Here is a 19642-nt window from a genome sequence, read left to right as displayed (position 1 = left end):
TCTGGGGTGGAGAGGCTCGTGTTTCCTGTCCCTAGAAATATGTAATGGCTCCCTTTTATCTGGAATTTACTCTATTTTAGTTTAGCAGCCACATTCTTCATATGTTATATAAACTCCTGAAAAAACTCTATTCTACACAGGCAAAGAGCGTTCTACTTTATGGGACCAAATGCAGTTCTGGGAAGATGCGTTCTTAGATGCTGTGATGTTGGAGAGAGAAGGGATGGGTATGGACCAGGGTCCCCAGGAAATGATAGACAGGTATGAGGCTTAGAAACCCTTGGGAAAATGCAGAGTCAGCCCCTTCCTGGTTAATTCTGTGTTCTCCCACCTGAGGGCTGACTTGTCCTTGTGTCCTCTTCAGGTACCTGTCCCTTGGAGAACATGACCGGAAGCGGCTAGAGGATGATGAGGATCGTTTGCTGGCCACACTCTTGCACAACCTCATCTCCTACATGCTGCTGATGAAGGTAATGTTAATTTTGCTTATTACGCCCAGCTGCTGCTGCTGCTGTTGGAGGGCAAGGCTTGTTTCTCTTGCCTAAATTGTGGGGCATTTGGGAAGCTGTCAGAGTATTCTACAAGGGCTCCTCCTCATTGAAAGTCTGAGACCTCTCTGTAGCTCACACGTGATCCATTTATCTGAAGCTGCCAGGCTATTGTGCTAAAGAATGTTGTAAAGGTGATTGATAATTGCATGCCATTTGTTTATTTTGAATTTTAAATAGATTTCCTTTGCTAAATAGTTTTAGGATGCCTGGAGTACTCTCCACAGAAGGCTTTTTTTTTTTTTTTTTTTGTCTTTTTGCTATTTCTTGGGCCACTCCCGTGGCACATGGAGGTTCCCAGGCTAGGGGTTGAATCGGAGCTGTAGCCACCGACCTACGCCAGAGCCACAGCAACGCGGGATCCAGGCCACGTTTGCAACCTACACCACAGCTCACGGCAACGCCGGATCCTTAACGCACTGAGCAAGGCCAGGGATCAAATCCACAACCTCATCATTCCTAGTCAGATTGGTTAACCACTGTGCCATGACAGGAACTCCCCACAGAGTACATTTTTAAAAAATTTTTAAAGAGTTCCCATCGTGGCTCAGCTGGTTAAGGACCTGATGTAGTCTCTGTGAAGATGTGGGTTCGATCCCTGGCCTTACTCAATGGGTTAAGGATCCAGAGTTGTCGCAAGCAGTGGCATAAGTCATAGATGGAGCTTGGATCTGGTGTTGTCATGTCTGTGGTGTAGGCCTCAGCTGCTGCTCTGGTTCTGCCCTAGCCTGGGAACTTCCATATGCCATGAGTGCGGCCCAAGGGGAAAAAAAGAAAATTTTTTTAAAGTAATAGGTTCTGAAACCTGAGAAAGGATGCTTAAAATTCACTTTTCAGCCCTAGTCCTTTATCACATACGTTTTTCCATAGATGTAAAAAGAGCCAGTCATTGAAAAAGTAATGGTAGGTTCTAGTTTGACTTGGTTATACTTGGTTTTTATAGCTGTGGAAGAACTATGTTACCAGATAGAAGAGTTCTGCTTGAAAAGGACTTGGTGGGTAGAAGGAAGTTGTTTTGAGAATGAGCCCCTGGGTTTCTCCTCCTGTGTCTCTAAGTGTAAATGCATTAGTTGATCAAAAGCAGAGAATGCGTTGCAGGCCCTCTTGGTTTGTTTCATTTCCTGTTTAAGGGTCTCTTGAACTTTAGGGTTTTCAGTTAACTGGTTGGGATAGAGTGGTGATCTCTAACCCTAGGAAGGTGTCTTGGCAACAGCCAAGCCTTGGCTGTTGCTCTGAGTTGTTACAATCTAAGAATGGTATGGTACTGGTTAGGGGTAAGGAGGAGGTATCCCCTTGAGTCCCCATCCACTTAAGCCAGAACTGCTCTAAGAGCTACTTTTCGGAGTTCCCGTCGTGGCTCAGTGGTTAACGAATCCGACTAGGAACCAGGAGGTTGTAGGTTCGATCCCTGGCCTTGCTCAGTGGGTTAAGGATCTGGCATTGCTCTGAGCTGTGTGGTGTAGGTCGCAGACACGGCTCGGATCCCGCGTTGCTGTGGCTCTGGCATAGGTCGGTGGCTGCAGCTCCGATTGGACCCCTAGCTTGGGAACCTCCATCTGCCACGGGAGCGGCCCAAGAAATAGCAAAAAGACAAAAAAAAAAAAAAAAAAAAAAAAAAGAGCTACTTTTCTACGGAAGCCACCTGGCGACAGAGCCAGGGTTTTTCTTTCCAGACTTTTGGCAGAATACACAGTTAAGTGTTTTCTCTTATTCTCAGTGGTCTGCTTTTTTAGAATTCTACTTCTCAGGGTTCCCTAGTGGTGCAGTGGGTTAAGGATCTGGTGTTATCACTGCTGTGGCTTGGGTTCAGTCCCTGGCCCAGGAACTTCTGCATGCCTGGAGTGCAGCCAAAAAAAAAATTCTGCTTCTCTTAGTAGGAAAGTTATTAAGATCCTGTTTTGGCTTTCCAGGTGAATAAGAATGATATCCGGAAGAAGGTGAGGCGCCTGATGGGAAAGTCCCATATTGGGCTTGTGTACAGCCAGCAAATCAACGAAGTGCTTGACCAGCTGGCAAACTTGGTGAGCACATCTGGGCCATCCCTTAGGCTCCCTTCCATTGCACTCCTCAGCCTCCCGGGAAGGCATGGGCCTTGTGGTTGAACGCAGAGGCTTCCCCACAGTCATTTCTTGGCTATTGTATTTTCAAAATCTCTAGTTCTGAAAATAGGGCTTTGACTCTAGATGAGGCTCTTGCCCTTCTGTTCTGTGATAGGATTCTCTGTACTAAAACCATCTTAGTGCAGCCATTTCACCATTTGTGTGGTCTGTGGACCGCTGTGGATCCCCAAGGTAAATATTGTTTTCATGATGACACTAAAATGTTATTTGCCTTTTTCACCAGATTGACATTTGAACTAATGGGGCAAAAATAATGGTGCCTTGGGAGCTCCAACTGTGGCTCAGCGGAAACTAATCTGACTAGTATCCATGAGGATATGGATTCGGTCCCTAGCCTCGCTCAATGGGTCAGAGATCCAGTGTTGCCGTGAGCTGTGGTGTGGGTCACAGATGCGGCTCAGATCCCATGTTGCTGCAGCTGTGGTGTAGCCTGGCAGCTGCAGCTCCAGTTTGACCCTAGCCTGGGAATTTCCATATGCTGCAGATGTGGCCCTAGAAAGCAAAAAAAAAAAAAAAAAAAAAAAAAAAGGCCATGGTGCCTTAGTACAGTGAAGGCAGTGGCACCAAACAATGCTAGTATCCCCACCTCCACACACACTCAGTTAAAAAAAAACAGAAGGCCAGTTTCACTTATGAATGTCCTTGATGAAGCCATTAAAATCATCAGTTTTATTAAATCTGATCATTGATTATAATATTTTTAAAAATTTATTTATTTTTATATGCATCTTTTAAAATATTCTATGTGACAAAATGGGAAATTTACAGAGAGCACTTCTGCTGCAAACCAGAATATGATTGTTTAGAAGAAAAGCAGTTTGTGACAATTTGAGTTGCAAGCTGAACTGGCAACTTTGTTCATGGGACACTATTTTTATTTGAAAGAATGATTAACAAATTATGGTTATTTGGAGTTGAGTATTCAGCAGACTTTTTGAGCTTGAAACTTGCCACTGTTTAAAAACTCCTAATGAGATTTACGATATTAATGAATATGATTTTTTGATATTTGGAAGAGCTGCTTAACTCAGTGAACTAGTATTTTCCAGATGGTGGATGTATAATGTTACAGATTCAACTGTGGGCAAAAAGATCCTCTCAAAGTGTAGAGCAAACAAATGGATTTTAATGTAACAAAGTATAAAATTTCACTGATGTGTTTTCAGATTCCACATTGCAACTAACTTTAAGAAACTGCTACTTCTTAAGGTTCTGGTGTAGTATCAAAGAATATGCATATTTATCTGGAAAACCTAGTAAAATACTCCTCCTGTTTCCAGATACATATCTGTGAAGTAAGATTTTCTTTAATATACTGTATCCAAAGCAACCTATCAAACAGATTAAATATAAAAGCAGATATGAGAATACAGCTTTTTTGTTTACTTTTATTTTTTTCCATTATAGCTGGTTTATAGTGTTCTGTCAGTTTTCTACTGTACAGCATGTTACAGTTAGACATACAGTTAGACTGTTAGTCTTTTTTTCTCACATTATCATGCTCCATCATAAGTGACTAGACATAGTTCCCAGTGCTACACAGCAGGATCTCATTGCCTATCCATTCCAAAATAGACTCCCCATCTATTAACCCCAAGTTCCCAATCCATCCCACTCCCTCCCCCTCCCCCTTGGCAACCACAAGTCTATTCTCCAAGGCCATGATTTTCTTTTCAATACAGCTGTTTTTTATTAAGCCAAACATTAAAGAGATTTGCAAAAATGAAAAATAGCGCTGCTCTTCAGATTTTTTTAGTCTGGGAAATACAGTTATTTTAAAAGTATATGTTATTTATATTACTATATAATGGATTCATTATTAATGAGTTATTAATTCATTTTAAATTAAACATTAAAAATTTTTAATTTTAATTTCTAGTATGGTAAAAATCTATGAATATAACTCACAAAAACATAAGCTCTTGGAGATCATCAATAAAGTTAAAAAACGTATGGGAGTCCTGAGACCCAGCAGTTTGAGAACACGTCCACAGTGGCCAGCGGCCAGCAGGTGGCACTGCTCTAAGGCAGCTGACACGAATGGGATTGAATTGCTGAGTGAGGATTTCTGGCTCAGAGTGCTGTGAGAGGGATGTTTCGACGTCCCTAAAGGATCTCTCTCTCCCCAGAACGGACGTGACCTCTCCATCCGATCCAGTGGCAGCCGGCACATGAAGAAGCAGACCTTTGTGGTACATGCTGGGACAGACACAAATGGAGATATCTTTTTCATGGAGGTAGGTGCTGGTTCATGTTCGGGGCCCAAAGGAACATTTAAAAGTCAAAAGAACTAGAACTGATGCCGGAATATTTTCTCCCACTTACTCATTTTCATGATCCATTTATCATTAAATTTCAGATTCTTGTGCCAGTATATTAATAAATAGAGGATTCCCTATCATTTCTTTTATACGTATCTGTATATTGAATACAAGATATAGTCACATTGTTCCTAAGTGAGAACAGCATAAAAATGGCATATACATTGGCAAGTCTTGCTCTCATTTTTATCCCCTTTCACTCAGTTTCCCATCCACCTCACTCCTTCCTCCTTTAGGTAACCACTTTTATTTATAACCACTTTGTACCCTCTAGTGGGTTGCTATGCAAACTTAATAAAATATGAACATAAGTTCTTTTCTTTTTTTTTTTTTTTTTTTGTCTTTTTAGGGCCACACTCGTGGTATATGGAGGTTCAAGGGGTTGAATCAGAGCTGTAGCCACTGGCCTACACCACAGCAATTTAGGATCCAAGCCAAGTCTGCAACCTGTGTTGCCCACGGCAACACCAGATCCTTAATCCACTGAGCGAGGCCAGGGATCGAACCTGTGTCCTCGTGGATGCTAGTCAGATTCGTTTCTGCCGAGCCACATCGGGAACTCCTGAACATAAATTCTTGTCTACTCTTTTACATAAAGGTTGTATATCCTATCCACCAACTTGTACCTTGTGTTTTTCATTAAACATATCCTAGGAGTTCCCGTCGTGGCGCAGTGGTTAACGAATCCGACTAGGAACCATGAGGTTGCGGGTTCGGTCCCTGCCCTTGCTCAGTGGGTTAACGATCCGGCGTTGCCGTGAGCTGTGGTGTAGGTCGCAGACGCGGCTCGGATCCCGCGTTGCTGTGGCTCTGGCGTAGGCCGGTGGCTACAGCTCCGATTCAACCCCTAGCCTGGGAACCTCCATATGCCGCGGGAGCGGCCCAAGAAATAGCAACAACAGCAACAACAATAACAACAGACAAAAAAGACAAGAGACAAAAAAAAAAAAAAAAAAAAAAACAAAAAACCATATCCTAGAGATCTGTAGCAGTACAAAAGGAGCTTTCTCAATCTTTGCACAGCTGTATGGTGTTCCATAGTTTATGTAACCAGTTAGTATATACGTACCCTTGGCTTCCTTCCAGATTTTTGCTGTTGCTAATAGTGTGACTCTGCATGCTGCTCCATTTCATACATGTGCAGGTTTACCTAAGAACTCCTGGAAGTAGGACTGCTGGGTCAAAGGGAAAATGCATTTATAGTTTTGTTGATATATAATTCTAAATTCTCTCTCAACATATAATAGTTTCCTTCCCATATTGCCATTTATTTTGTTGAAGAAATTTGCCCTGTGGAGGATCTTATGTTTTAGACTTTTTGCTGACTGCATCTCCTTAGTGTTAACATGTTTCTCTATCACTTGTATTTCAACAAACTAGTAGTTCAGTGTAAAGGTTTGATCAGTTTCAGATCTGGTACTTTGGCAAGAGTAGGTGGTGCTGTATATTTCCTTTGCCTTAATTTTGGTTGGCTCACCAGAAGGTGATCATGGGTTCAGATGTAGGCAACCTGATCTATTCACTGTAAAGTTTCTTAATAGTTTTCTGGTTTTGCTTATGGCATCTTTTTGCCATGCAGATTTTTTTTACTTTTATGTAGTTGAATTAATCAGTCATTTTTTTTTTTGGTGGCTTTTGAATTTTGAGTCATAGCTGGCGAACTGTTTTTTCCTCCACTATTGTAAAGGAAATTGGCTATATTTTCTTCATTTCTGTGCTTTTTTTTCTTTCAATAACCATTCTTTTATTTATTTATTTTTATTTTATTTTTTTCCATTTTTTTATTACTCAAATGAATTTATCACATCTGTAGTTGTATAATGATCATAACAATCTGATTTCACAGGATTTCCATTCCACAGCCCAAGCACATCCCCCCACCCCCCAAACTGTCTCCTCTGGAGACCATAAGTTTTTCAATGTCTGTGAGTCAGCATCTGTTCTGCAAAGAAGTTCCGTCTGTCCTTTTTTCAGATTCCACATGTCAGTGAAAGCATTTGATGTTGGTGTCTCATTGTATGGCTGACCTCACTTAGCATGATAGTTTCTAGGTCCATCCATGTTGCTAAAAATGCTGGTATTTCGTTCTTTTTGATGGCTGAGTAATATTCCATTGTGTATATGTACCACATCTTCTGGATGCACTCCTCTGTCGATGGACATTTAGGTTGTTTCCATGTCTTGGCTATTGTAAATAGTGCTGCAATGAACACTGGAGTACATGTGTCTCTGCGAGTCGTGGTTTTCTCTGGATAGCTGCCCAGGAGTGGGATTGCTGGATCAAATGGTAGTTCTATGTTTAGTTTTCTGAGGAATCTCCATACTGCTTTCCACAGTGGTTGCACCAAAATAATTTCTGTGTTTTTAATTCTAAAATGAATCTAAGTAATTTTGGGGACCAAATACAACTCCTATCTAAATTAGTGAAATCAGCTAATTTTTACGAGTATTCTGTTGCCTTTGGCTTAGTTGAATTTGATTTTCACATTCACAGTTTTTTGAAGACATGGGTCCATCAAACAACAGGGCAGGGTTTCTTCTCTGAGCCAGAAACATATATGTTTGTTTAACTGAGAAGAAAGTCATTTTACGTGACCTTGAAGTGTTGGAATTTGGCGAGGTGCCCCTCAGGGCTGATGGCTAACTTAGGACATCCCTGCCACAGTACGTCTTTCCAGAGGATCCCTTGAGGTACAGGACTCACTGTCAGTGCTGTGCAGGGAGCCTCCTGTGAAGGCCCTGTAGTGTGGGATGGATCCATCACCTCATAGGTCCCCCCACCTACCCCATACTGCCAAGTGAGGGTACCATGCTCACCCCGTCAGCACCTGGCTACTGTGACGTTATCACATTTAGCCATTCTCAGCACAGCCTGCCAGCTGCATGATCAGTTGGATAGCAGTTTGCAAAGACTTTTTTTTTTTTTGTCTTTTTCTAGGGCCGCTCCCATGGCATATGGAGGTTCCCAGGCTAGGGGTCTAATCAGAGCTGTAGCCACCAGCCTACGCCAGAGCCACAGCTACTCAGGATCCCAGCCACGTCTGCAACCTACACCACAGCTCATGGCAACGCCAGATCCTTAACCTACTGAACAAGGCCAGAGATCGAACCCACAAGCTCATGGTTCCTAGTTGGATTCATTTCCGCTGTGCCACAACGGGAACTCCTGCAAAGACTTTTAAAAACCATCTTGATTGCCTTTTTCATTGCAAAAGTAAACAGTATATGCTGCCAAAGTTTTTAACCATGTAGAAGTAAGTAAAGTAAAAAGTTTTCCTCGGAGTTCCTGTCGTGGCAGTGGAGATGAATCCGACTAGGAACCATGAGGTTGTGGGTTCGATCCCTGGCTTCGCTCAGTGGGTTAAGGATCTGGTGTTGCTGTGAGGCGTGGTGTGTAGGTCCCAGACGAGGCTCAGATCTGGCGTTGCCATGACTCTGGCGTAGGCTGGCAGCTACAGCTCCGATTAGACCCCTAGTCTGGGAACCTCCATATGCCGCGGGTGCAGCCCTAAAAGGACAAGATAAAAAAATAAAAAATAAAAAAAATGCTTACTTGCATGAACATAGCTTACTTATATGGAATTTTGTTTCAGTGTTTATAAAACTGGTATCAGACTACAAGTATCGTTTTTTTTGTTTATTTTTGTTTTGTCTTTTTGCCATTTCTTGAGCTGCTCCTGTGGCATATGGAGGTTCCCAGGCTAGGGGTCCAATCAGAGCTGTAGCTGCTGGCCTATGCCAGAGCCACAGCAACGTGGGATCCGAGCCGCGTCTGCAACCTACACCACAGCTCACGGCAATGCCGGATCCTTAACCCACTGAGCAAGGCCAGGGATTGAACCCGCAACCTCATGGTTCCTAGTTGGATTCGTTAACCACTGAGCCACGACGGGAATTCCAGACTACAAGTATTGTTATGTAATTTGTTTTTTTTCACTTATTGTATTCCAGATATCTCTATACCATCTCCAAATATTATGGAAATATGTCTCTCTTTAAAATTTTTAAATTTTTTTTTTTGTCTTTTTAGGGCGACACTTACAGCATATGGAAGTTTGCAGGCCAGGGTCAAATTATCACCACAGCTGCCAGCCTGCACCACAGCCATAGCAATGCCAGATCCAAGCTGTGTCTGCAGCTATTTACACTTTTGATAGATTTTGCCAAATTGCTATACTGGTTTACACCTCCACCAGCAGCATAGGCGAGTATCACATATTATTTACCATCATCTCTTTAGCCTAGAAATCACGTGTTCTCCTAAATACCCGCCTCTCTCCTTTACGTGATGTTCTTTTTTTTTTTTTTTTTTTTTGTCTTTTGTTGTTGTTGTTGTTGTTGTTGTTGCTATTTCTTGGGCCGCTCCCGCGGCATATGGAGGTTCCCAGGCTAGGGGTTGTATCGGAGCTGTAGCCACCGGCCTACGCCAGAGCCACAGCAACGCGGGATCCGAGCCGCGTCTGCGACCTACACCACAGCTCACGGCAACGCCGGATCGTTAACCCACTGAGCAAGGGCAGGGACCGAACCCGCAACCTCATGGTTCCTAGTCGGATTCCTTAACCACTGCGCCATGACGGGAACTCCTACGTGATGTTCTTAAAGCGTCAGGGAGGATAGAGTAGTTGTCCCCATTTTCCACATGGAGAGAACCCCAGAGTTCGACTGGAGCTAGAACCTGAGTTTCTAATTCCTGCTTAGCTACTCTGGCTCTTTTCTTCCTAAGGTTTTTGAATCCCAGTAAACTCTTGAGTAGAGATGGAAACTGGTAGTCTGGTGTGTTTCTTACTCATTTACCTAATATTTATGGAGTGCATGTTATAGCCAGGCACTCTGCTGAGTTTGCTGTTTTGGGGGTTACAGTAGTGAATAAGGACATGGTTTCTGTTGCCCTTACAGGGTTGACAAGCCATTGGGGAAGTCAGATAATTAGACATGCAGTGTCATAAAGGGTAATAAGCATTATGAGAGAAGATGTTCAGGAAGCAGGTGTTACACACAGGGCCTGGGAACCATGGATGACCCTCAGAAGTGATCTTTGAGCTTAGACTTGAAGAAGAGTAGGACTTGGAGTTCCCGTCGTGGCTGAGTTGTTAAGGAATCCAACTAGGAACCATGAGGTTGCAGGTTCGATCCCTGGCCTCACCTAATGGGTTAAGGATCTGGTGTTGCCGTGAGCTGTGGTGTAGGTCACAGACTCGGCTCGGATCCAGCATTAGTGTGGCTGTGGCATAGGCTGGCGGCTACAGGTCCTATTGGACCCCTAGCCTGGGAACCTCCATATGCTGCAGGTGTAGCCCTGGAAAAGACAAAAAGAAGAGTAGGACTTAATAGCTGGAGTTGGGGAGGGGAAGAGTGTCCCAGGGGTATTTGGGGTAGAATGAGTGGGACTCGATAATGTAGTTGGAGGGAAAGAAGGAGTCTTGCATCATTTCTCATTTCTGGCTTGGGCAGCTGGGGGAATGGTGATGCCATCTACTCAGACAGGGGACCCAGAAGGAGGATCTGCCCAGAAGGAGGTGGGGAGTTCAGATTTGGACGTGATGAGTTTGAGGTGCAGCCAGTGAGACATCCAGATAGAGGTCAGGAATTATATCTCTTTTTTGTCTTTTTAGGGCCGTACCCACAGCATATAGAGGTTCCCAGGCTAGGGGTCAAATCAGAGCTACAGCTTTGGGCTTACACCACAGCCACGGCAACGTGGGATTCAAGTCGCACCTGTGACCTACACCACAGCTCAGTGCAACACCACTGATCCTTAACCCACTGAGCAAGGCCAAGGATCGAACCCGCATCCTCATGGATACTACTTGGATTCGTTTCCACTGTGCCACAACGGGAACTGCTATATTTCTTATATCTAGTCATGTTGTTGTTATAGCAGCTAACTCTAGGATACTTTCTATGTGCCTGGCTTTATTCTAAGAATTTTATGCACATTAATTTATTTAATCTTCACAATAACTCCATGAAGTCATTACACTCCCCATCTTACATGTGAGGAAATATAGACAAGACTAACTTAAGGTGACGTGGCTAAGCAAGGGGACAGCCAGAATCTAAACCCAGGCAGTCTGATCTTAGACCTGCTCTTAAGCATCATGCTGTAATGGCTCCCACAGTAACTGAAGGTGTATGAACAGGTACGTGTACCTGAGGAAAAATGTTGAGCAAGAAGAGGGTGTGAAGGAGAACTTTGCCTTTTAATTTATATCATCTTATGTTGTATAATTTTTTTTGTAATAAGCATTGTCCATGTGTCATTTGTGTGATTAAATTTCTTATAATGATTTATATTTTTTCCATTATAGCTGATTTACAGTGTTCTGTCAATTTTCTACTATACAGCAAGGTGACCCAGTCACACATACATGTATACATTCTTTTTTCTCACATCATCATGCTCCGTCATATGTGACTAGGTATAGTTCCCAGTGCTACACAGCAGGATCTCATTGCTTATCCATTCCAGAGGCAATAGTTTGCATCTGTTAACCCCAAATTCCCCTTCCCTCCCACTCTCTCCCTTTCCCTCTTGGCAACCACAAGTCTGTTCTTCAAGTCCATGAGTTTCTTTTCTGTGGAAAGGTTCATTTGTGCTGTATATTAGATTCCAGATATAAGTGACTCATACGGTATTTGTCTTTCTCTTTCTGACTTACTTCACTCAGTATGAAAGTCTCTAGTTCCATCCACGTTGCTGCAAATGGCATTATTTTGTTCTTTTTTGTGGCTGAGTAGTATTCCATTATGTATATATAGCACATCTTCTTAATATAATCATCTGTCGATGGACATTTAGGTTGTTTCCATGTCTTGGCTATTATGAATAGTGCTGCAATGAACATGTGGGTGCATGTGCCTTTTTCAAGGAAAGTTTTGTCTGGATATATGCCCCAGAGTGGGATTGCTGTGTCATATGGTAGTTCTGTGTATAGTTTTTTGAGGTACCTCGAAACGGTTTTCCATAGTGGTTGTACCAATTTACATTCCCACCAACAGTGCAGGAAGGTTCCCTTTCTCCACACCCTCTCCAGGATTTGTTATTTGTGGACTCATTAATGATGGCCATTCTGACTGATGTGAGATGGTTTTGATTTGCATTTCTCTAGTAATCAGTGACATTGAGCATTTTTTCATGTGCTCGTTTGGAGAAATGTCTCTTTAGGTCTTTTGCATATTTTTCAGGTGTGTGATTAATTTTTATTTGTTTATTTGGGGTTTGTGCTTGCTTTTTCTTTGTGCAATTAGGTTTTTAAAAGACTTATGCAGAACTAGGGCTGAGCCGGGATTAGAAAATGTGTTGGTTCCTTTTTTTTTTTTTTTCTCCTTGGTTAAGTCTGCCATAATCCCCTGCCTTTGTGCTTGTCAGCAGAGATGATGCTTAAGGCTGTCAGGTGGAGGCAGGAGACATCCTCCCAGGACTTGCAGTCCAGAACACTTAGGCAGTAATAACACATAGACTGAAGCGAAAATGAGCCTTCGTCCTTGCTTAGAAATTCCTTTCAGTGACTCCTGCAGCAAACCTTCTCGTGGGCAGCATGCCCAGCAGTTCAGTGTTGGAGTCTCCACCTAAGGAGGACTGAGCCTAAGGCAGAAACCTGACCTTGGGGATACTCCTGGGACCAATCATCCCATCGTCCCCTGTGGGGAGAGGAGTACAGTGTGGCCTGGCAGGGGAGCTCCTTAGAGACCTGGGCCCCTGCCTGCCCTGTGCGCTTCTCCAGGTGTGTGACGACTGCGTGGTGTTGCGTAGTAACATCGGGACAGTGTACGAGCGCTGGTGGTACGAGAAGCTCATCAACATGACCTACTGTCCTAAGACCAAGGTGCTCTGCTTGTGGCGCAGAAACGGTTCTGAGACCCAGCTCAACAAGTTCTACACCAAGAAGGTACCCGTGAGCTCTGTGTGGGCTGGGGTTCCCACAGGGAAGTGAACACAGAATGCAGTTTTGCCTCTGGCTCTTGCGTGGAACACACAGCGCTGTCTGTGAGACTGTTCTGGAGCAGAGGGTGGGAGCCTGGAGGGCTCGTGTGACGGACGGCTCTCCCCTGTGCCGCAGTGTCGGGAGCTGTACTACTGCGTGAAGGACAGCATGGAGCGCGCTGCCGCCCGACAGCAGAGCATCAAACCGGGTGAGGAGAGAGCGGTCTCCTGAGCGTGCCCACCGTTGGTTTTCATCCGTCCTTCTGGGTGGCGGAGGCCTGCCCACCTCCTGGTTAGCTGATAGCCTCCTCCCTCACCACAGGACCGGAACTAGGTGGCGAGTTCCCTGTGCAGGACATGAAGACTGGCGAGGGCGGCTTGCTACAGGTCACCCTAGAAGGAATCAATCTCAAGTTCATGCACAGCCAGGTAGGTGCAAGTGGCAGCACGAGGCTTCCTAGCCCAGGTCCAGTAAGGCTCAGTGTGCAGGTCCCCAGTGAGCATGAGAGAGAACTCTGTGGCTCCTGAGAGACTGAGCAGCTGGAGCCGAGAGAGCGATGGAGGGGAGGGCGCAGTGACTCTGGCGCCGGCCTGGAGGAGCGGCAGGGAGCCCGTGCGGGAGGGGAGAGAGAGGGCGCCTTGGTGGCCGATAGACTCAGCACAGTGTGAGTGGGAGCGTCTCACTTGGCCCTTCTCCGCACAGTGTCCGCCTTCCCCTGCCCCAGGGCGTGCTTTTGCTCGGTGGTTTCGCTTTGAGAGTCTAGACCGGCTGATCCCCTCGTGCGTTTCTGGGGCGCGTGAAGCTCGTGTGTATGTGTGTGAGTAGCTTGCGTCTGTCCTATCTGGAGTGTGTGTGTTTATTTGCCTTTTTTTCCTGCTGATTCTTCTTCCTCTTTCTTCCTTCCTCTGAGTGTCCCCACCCTGCCCCCTGCTCCACAGCCCCACTCCCCGCTTTTGACTGGGGAGCACTTCAGGATACCTCTTTCCCTCATTGCGATTCCACCTAGGAGCTGACTGTTTTCTCTTGGTCTTCTGACGCAGCGTTCGTTACTTTTTCTCTCAGTGGACAGTCCTTAAGCTAATTCCTTTCTGAGGCCAGCGCATCATCCCAGGTCCGTTCCCAGTCCTGACTCTTCACACAAGTGCCTTCCCTCCCCCTTCCCTGTGGCATCGGTTCCTCTTCTTGAGGCTCTGAGCCAGACCCAAATGTGGGAAGCACCACAGCCCCTGGCCAGGCCGCAGCCACTCAGGGCTGGTGAGCCTCTGGAACCCGAGGCTTCCTCCTGCCCCTCTGCCATTTTAGTTCTCCTTTCAGGAATCCAGCCGGGCCGCTTGGCAGCAGGGGAACAGCTGCCCAGACTTCTGGCAGTCTACTTGCAGCATATCTGTACATCAGTAATATTAGTACATTAAATAGTATACTGGAGTCAGACCCTAAGGTCTGCCCAAAGAGGGGGTTACCTAAGTACTTTGTTGGACCACGAAGGTGCCAGCACTTCTCGGGGAGCAGGCTTCTGACTGCACTTTAGGGCTGTGGCCTCCCCCGATGCTTCACCTTCTGAAGAAATGACCCCCAAATGCCCTCTTTTCCCCTGGTGTACCCCTTTGGACTGACCTAATGGCTAACTGTCACAAGGCATGTACAAGCTGGCCCGTAGTTTAAGGCTTTGCCCCGGAAGAGAGATCGTGTAGAGAGAGGAAGTCACACCCTGACTGATAGCTAGATAATGGCCTTGGGGTCCATCTTCTACCACGTAACAGTCAGCTGGAGTTGAGGAAGGACTGGACCCCAGCGGAGTTCTGCAATGTGGGGTAACAGATGGGAAAAGCGTGGTCTTTGGAGTCAGAGCCCAGCTTCATTATTTGTGGGCAAATAAACTTTCAGATCCTCAGCGTCCTTATCTATAAAACGAGAGTGGTACCATATCCTGTGCCACAGAGTTGTAAGGACCACCTAGTCTCTGTAGAACTCCTAGGAGGTGCTCCTAAGTGCTAGCTGTTATTACCATCACCACATACTTCTGGGGAGACCCTGGATCCTGTTTCAAGGAAGATGCCAACACCTCCCCCCAAGGACAGTCTGAGGGGAGCTTTGCGCCCGTGCCAGCCCTCTGCGCCGGAGGAGGATGCATGGAAGGGTAGAGAGCTGATGGGCTGAGGGGGGCCCCCGGCCAGAGTGTCCTACAAGTGCTGCCCTGGGCAGAGGGTGTGGGCAGGCAGCCCAGGCCAGCAGAGGGGCCTTTGGGTTGGCTTTGACCGTTAAGACTAACGCCTTCCTTTCTCTCCCATGCTTTCTCCTCCGGCCAGGAGCGGAAGGTACATGCCCTTTCTGCTGTCTTCGCTTCTTAGCGCTTTTGAGTTGTGTGTGTGTGGATTCTTCCGTCCTCTCTTTGGGAAGTAGGTTTTCTGTGTGGGGTGGGGCTGTAGCTGGGAGAGCGGGCTTTGTGGGGTGGTGGGGGAGCCTCTGGGCCTTACCCCACCCTCCCTCCCTCTCTTGCAGGTTTTCATAGAGCTGAATCACATTAAAAAGTGCAATACAGTTCGAGGCGTCTTTGTCCTGGAGGAATTTGGTAATTACACTATTTTGCTCTTAGGTCTGGACTCACATGGCAGTAACTCAAACCTCGGAGCTCCAGAGGAGGGACTAGAGACAGAGAAGAAGCGCCTCTGCAGAGAGGTCAGGAGGAGCAGGAGTGATAGGGAAGAAGAGGGGACCCTGAGATGAGAGAAGGGAGGAGAAAGGAAAGCTAGACGGTGGCTGCCAGGGAACGGGCCGCAGAAGAGCAGCGGCTCAGACGCGGGGGTTAGAGCTCAGCCCTGCTACTGAAAAGGCTCCGCAAACCAGTGCCACCTTCCCTCACTTGGCCAGCCAGTGGTCAGAAAGGTCTGGGGCAGAGCAGATGGGCCATTCCCCAGCTCTGCTGGGTTCCTGTCGCCCGCTGCCATCCCTCTAGCAGCCCAGTGCTGCATCCAGCCACCCCCGGGGCCTCTCCGGGTCTGCCTGGCCTCTGTGCTGGAGCAGGGAGTGTGGCGGGGCAGGCAGGCTCACTCTAGGGGGCAGACAAGCCTAGTGGCCTCAGAGGCAGAGGGCAGTGGGAGCTGGAAGCCGGGAGTCAGCCTCCCTCCAGCCCAGCGCTGAGACTGACCAGTGGTGTCTGGGTTCTCACCCTGGGGCTTTGAGTTCCTGCTGTGTTTGTGCTTCATTCTTTTGTGCCCCTCATCGCTGCTATGAAAACCTTCGTTCTCCAGCAGGTAAAGTGACCTCGCCGTGCTGCCTTTCTCCCCAGGCCCCTGCCTCGGGCCCTGCAGTCGGGGGGCGGGCTCCCTGCGCCTAAGCCAGCTGCTCACATCGCCAGTTTGTCTCTTCCCTTCTCTCCCCACCCTCTTCCTTCCCAACCTCCTCCACCCTCGTGCTGGCTCATTGGTTCTGAGTTTTCTCCCATGTGCTCCTTTCTCTCTTCTGCCAGAGAGACGTTTGGGGGAATCTTCCAACTCGGGAGAAGGACCTGGGCTTCTTGCTCTACCTTTGAGGAGTTTATTCCCTGTTAACCCCGGGGCCCTTGGAATTCTACCTCCCAGGGTCCGAAGAAGGTGTGGCCAACTCTCCTACCTCTTCTGGCCCCCAGGGCGATGGCACGCCCCCTGCTCCCAGTCTTGGGCGTGATGATGGCTGAGGCTGGGGGCCCTGATTCCTTCCTCTGGCCAAGCAGAACCCTGCATGGCTGGGGCAGGGGTGACTCTTAGTCCTGCATTCCGGGCTGTGGACATGTGTGTACTTTGCCTGATGCTCCTCGTCACGTCCCTCCCCGGGTGCTATCCTCGCCTGTCTCTTCTGCTCGGTGTGTCTGCTCCAGAGCCCTCTGACGCTCTCCCTCACACAGGCAGGCCTGGGCCTCTGCTGCCATCAGGGAAGGAAACTCCCAAGTCTGGTGGGTTTAGCATCATGCCACTTCTTCCTCCAGCCGCAGGACCCTCAGTGTAGGGGCTAGGAGTGCAGGGAACGTGTTAAACTTGACCAGAGTCGGGGGCTGGTGATGGGGATGAGTTCCTGGACATCTCAGCAAGGTGAGGCACAGGCTAGAAACAGCGCTCTCCTCCCATCCAAAATCTGGGGACACCCACTGTGATCCATCGGGGCCCTGGACAGTAGCAGCCACCAGGCTAGTGAAAGACTAGCCTGCTCCCATGCTGCGGCTCAAAGGAGTGGGTCGAGTCACAGCCCTGGAGCCTGGAGCCACCGCAGACCACAGAGGTCTGGCTGAGGAGTCTGGGCCAGTGTCCTCTCACCCGGAAGGGGCTGAGGCATAGGGGAAGGGTGGCCCTGGTGCCGGGCGCTGCCGCCTGGGGGAGCATGGCACCACTGCTCTTAGTTTTGAACTTTCTGTTTTGTCTCTTGCCCGTCCGGTTTTAGTTCCTGAAATTAAAGAAGTGGTGAGCCACAAGTACAAGACACCAATGGTGAGTGTGCCTCCCAGCCCCGATGGGCCAGTCTGCCAAGGGCTCCCCAGGGACATTCCGGCAGGCGTGGGGTGGGCCTCTGAGAGCACAGGGCGAGGGGCGATTTGGTGTAGATGCCAGGGGTTCAACTGGAGCTGGAGTCCGTCTGCAGCCTGGGAGAGGTGCACATACTGATCCCCTCACCCGGGCCAGCTCCGCGGCCTCATGTGGGGCTCTTTGCCCGGAGGCCTGAGCCCAGAGTTAGGGCAGGAGTTTCCCACTCAGCAGATCTCCACGTGTGAAGGTGTAGGAATCCCCATGACGTTAACCTGGCTGGTTTTCTCTCCTCCAGGCCCATGAGATCTGCTACTCTGTGCTGTGTCTCTTCTCGTATGTGGCTGCCGTGCGTAGCAGTGAGGAAGACCTCAGAACCCCACCCCGACCTGTCTCCAGCTGATGGCAAGTGGTTAAGGCTGCCACAGCCCAGGGGCTGCGCCTTGCCTCTCACTGTTCCCAAGTGCACGGAGCTGCCGTGACTGAGGAGTGGGTGATGCATGTGTGTCCTCTGAAAGCCCCTGCTGCAGCTTAGATGGGTCCCTGTTGTGCGTCCTGGTGTGTCTCTCACAGGGCAGAGCGAGTCTCTTTCACTTTCTCCCTCTCCACCCCCGGAACACCTGCCTCCTGTTCCCTCAGAGCTCAGAAGTATGTGTGTGTTTGTGTATGTGTCTGTTGGGCCAGTGGCTTCTAAGAACTGTTGAGAGTACAGGCTAGTGTGAGCCCGCCAGTACGTGTCCCTGAGACATTTGTGTTGTCTCCTCGTCCTTGGCATTGTAACCCTCCAGGGTTAATGAGAGCTCAGGCTCTCAGTCCTCTGTGATCTGGCACCACTGGGTGCCTGGAGTCACCCTGGGGAGTAGGGAAGCTCAAGGCCTGTCCCTTTAGACATAGGGGCAAGTGGGGAAAGGAAGGGGAGAGTCAAGGGGCAGCAGAGCGAGTGGAAACCTCCCTGCTTCCTTAGGTGTTGCTCAAGCTGGCAGCTACTGCCCATGGGCACAAGCCTGGCCACTGCTACCACAGCCTCCACCACTGCAGTGGGGCCGTGCTGACTGGCCGTTTGCAGAGCAGCAGGTTCCCTGTGGTCTGCCTGGCCTTCGGCAGAAGGAACAGAATGGCTGGGGCTAGGAGAGTCCCGGGGCCCCCCAGCTCCTATGCCCAGTAACCTGGTGGGGTGGGTAAAGGCCAAGCTCAGGAGCCATATCTTTGTCTGCAGGCAGTGTCTCAGGACTGGATGCCAGGAGGGAGAGCCTGGGAGTGGGCAAGAGATTATTGTAAATATTTCAGCTCCGTATTATTTATAGAAAATGTACAGATGTGTGAATGTGAAATAAATGTCCTTAACTCCCCTTGGGCTTTTGGCTGTTGTGCATTAAGTGATGCCTCCTCTCATCCTGGGCTTGAGGAAGGCTGACCCCCTTTGGCCTGAAGGAATCAGGGTGATGAGATCATGCCCATCTGGGCTCCAGCCTGCTGAAGCCCCCTCCTACCCCCACCACCCCTGCTTCCTGCCTCTGTGGCCCAGGGGGCTCCTCCATGCTTCCTGTGCCCCAGAGAGGCTCTGTGGAAGGGGACTTCCTTCCACAGGGCACCTAAGGGCCTGGAGACTGCTGCTGTGTGTGAGTTGGCCACTAGAGGGAGCGGCCAAGCTGGGTTTTGACACCTGAGTAGAATATTTGGTAGCGAAGGAAAAACCAAGGCCTGGGCCCTCAGTACCCCAGGCCCTTAATAGGTGTGGTCTGGAGCCTCCCACAGGGCCTGGAGCATCTTGGGTTGGGTAGAACTCTTGAGAAGCAACTTCAGGACCACCCTTCATGGAATTTTTTTCTATGCCATGGAAATGCCTTGTGGCACTCCTGGGCAGGAAGGACCCTTTTCACTCGGGGCACCTCTGAGAGCTACTAGCTTCCTCCTCCCAAAGGAAACTGGTGATGGGATTTAGGCTCCCCATGAGAGAAGGAAGAGGAAAGTAGGGCCCTGACCCCTGCACCTTCCTAGTTCCCAGTATCTTTGGCTAGACAGGAATGCTCTTCTAGTGCCATATGCACGTGGATGGGCGGTGGGCTTTTGCCCCACTGGAATGCTGGAGCGGTTGATATGCTTCACTCCAAGCCTTGAGGGCACAGAACCACACGAAGATCCAGCACTGCTCCATGTCCAGGCTGTTGTGACCATAGGTAAGAGTCTGAGGTTTCTGGCTCTAGTGCTAATAAATACACTTTCTTCCATCACAGC

At 48.2% G+C, this 19642-nt stretch overlaps 1 protein-coding gene across 50 annotated transcripts in view; it reads left to right on the top strand.

The window, feature by feature from the left end:
- Positions 1 to 18756, top strand: part of MADD (MAP kinase activating death domain) — a 44208-nt gene extending 25452 nt beyond the window's left edge. For 24 of the 50 annotated variants that reach the window (XM_021085196.2, XM_021085190.2, XM_021085195.2 and 21 more), the window contains 10 exons: positions 141 to 261; positions 365 to 470; positions 2459 to 2569; positions 4798 to 4905; positions 12717 to 12881; positions 13053 to 13125; positions 13239 to 13345; positions 15417 to 15486; positions 17328 to 17374; positions 17706 to 18756. In XM_021085196.2, the coding sequence (XP_020940855.1) occupies positions 141 to 261; positions 365 to 470; positions 2459 to 2569; positions 4798 to 4905; positions 12717 to 12881; positions 13053 to 13125; positions 13239 to 13345; positions 15417 to 15486; positions 17328 to 17374; positions 17706 to 17810 (1013 nt within the window). In that variant the 3' untranslated portion in view covers positions 17811 to 18756. Of the gene's footprint in view, positions 1 to 140; positions 262 to 364; positions 471 to 2458; positions 2570 to 4797; positions 4906 to 12716; positions 12882 to 13052; positions 13126 to 13238; positions 13346 to 15416; positions 15594 to 17327; positions 17375 to 17705 lie in introns of all 50 variants that reach the window. The other 26 variants (XM_085011235.1, XM_085011237.1, XM_085011232.1 and 23 more) reach the window with 3 other exon arrangements.
- The last annotated feature ends 886 nt before the right edge of the window (positions 18757 to 19642 follow it).

The sequence above is a fragment of the Sus scrofa genome, chromosome 2 (assembly GCF_054392235.1).
Source record: "Sus scrofa isolate SSC_HxYL_T2T_F1_AM1 chromosome 2, Sscrofa_HxYL_maternal_Yorkshire_Landrace_v2.0, whole genome shotgun sequence".
Classification (NCBI taxonomy): domain Eukaryota; kingdom Metazoa; phylum Chordata; class Mammalia; order Artiodactyla; family Suidae; genus Sus; species Sus scrofa.
Note: the sequence above shows the minus strand (reverse complement) of the source record. Positions and strands in the feature narration are given on the sequence as shown.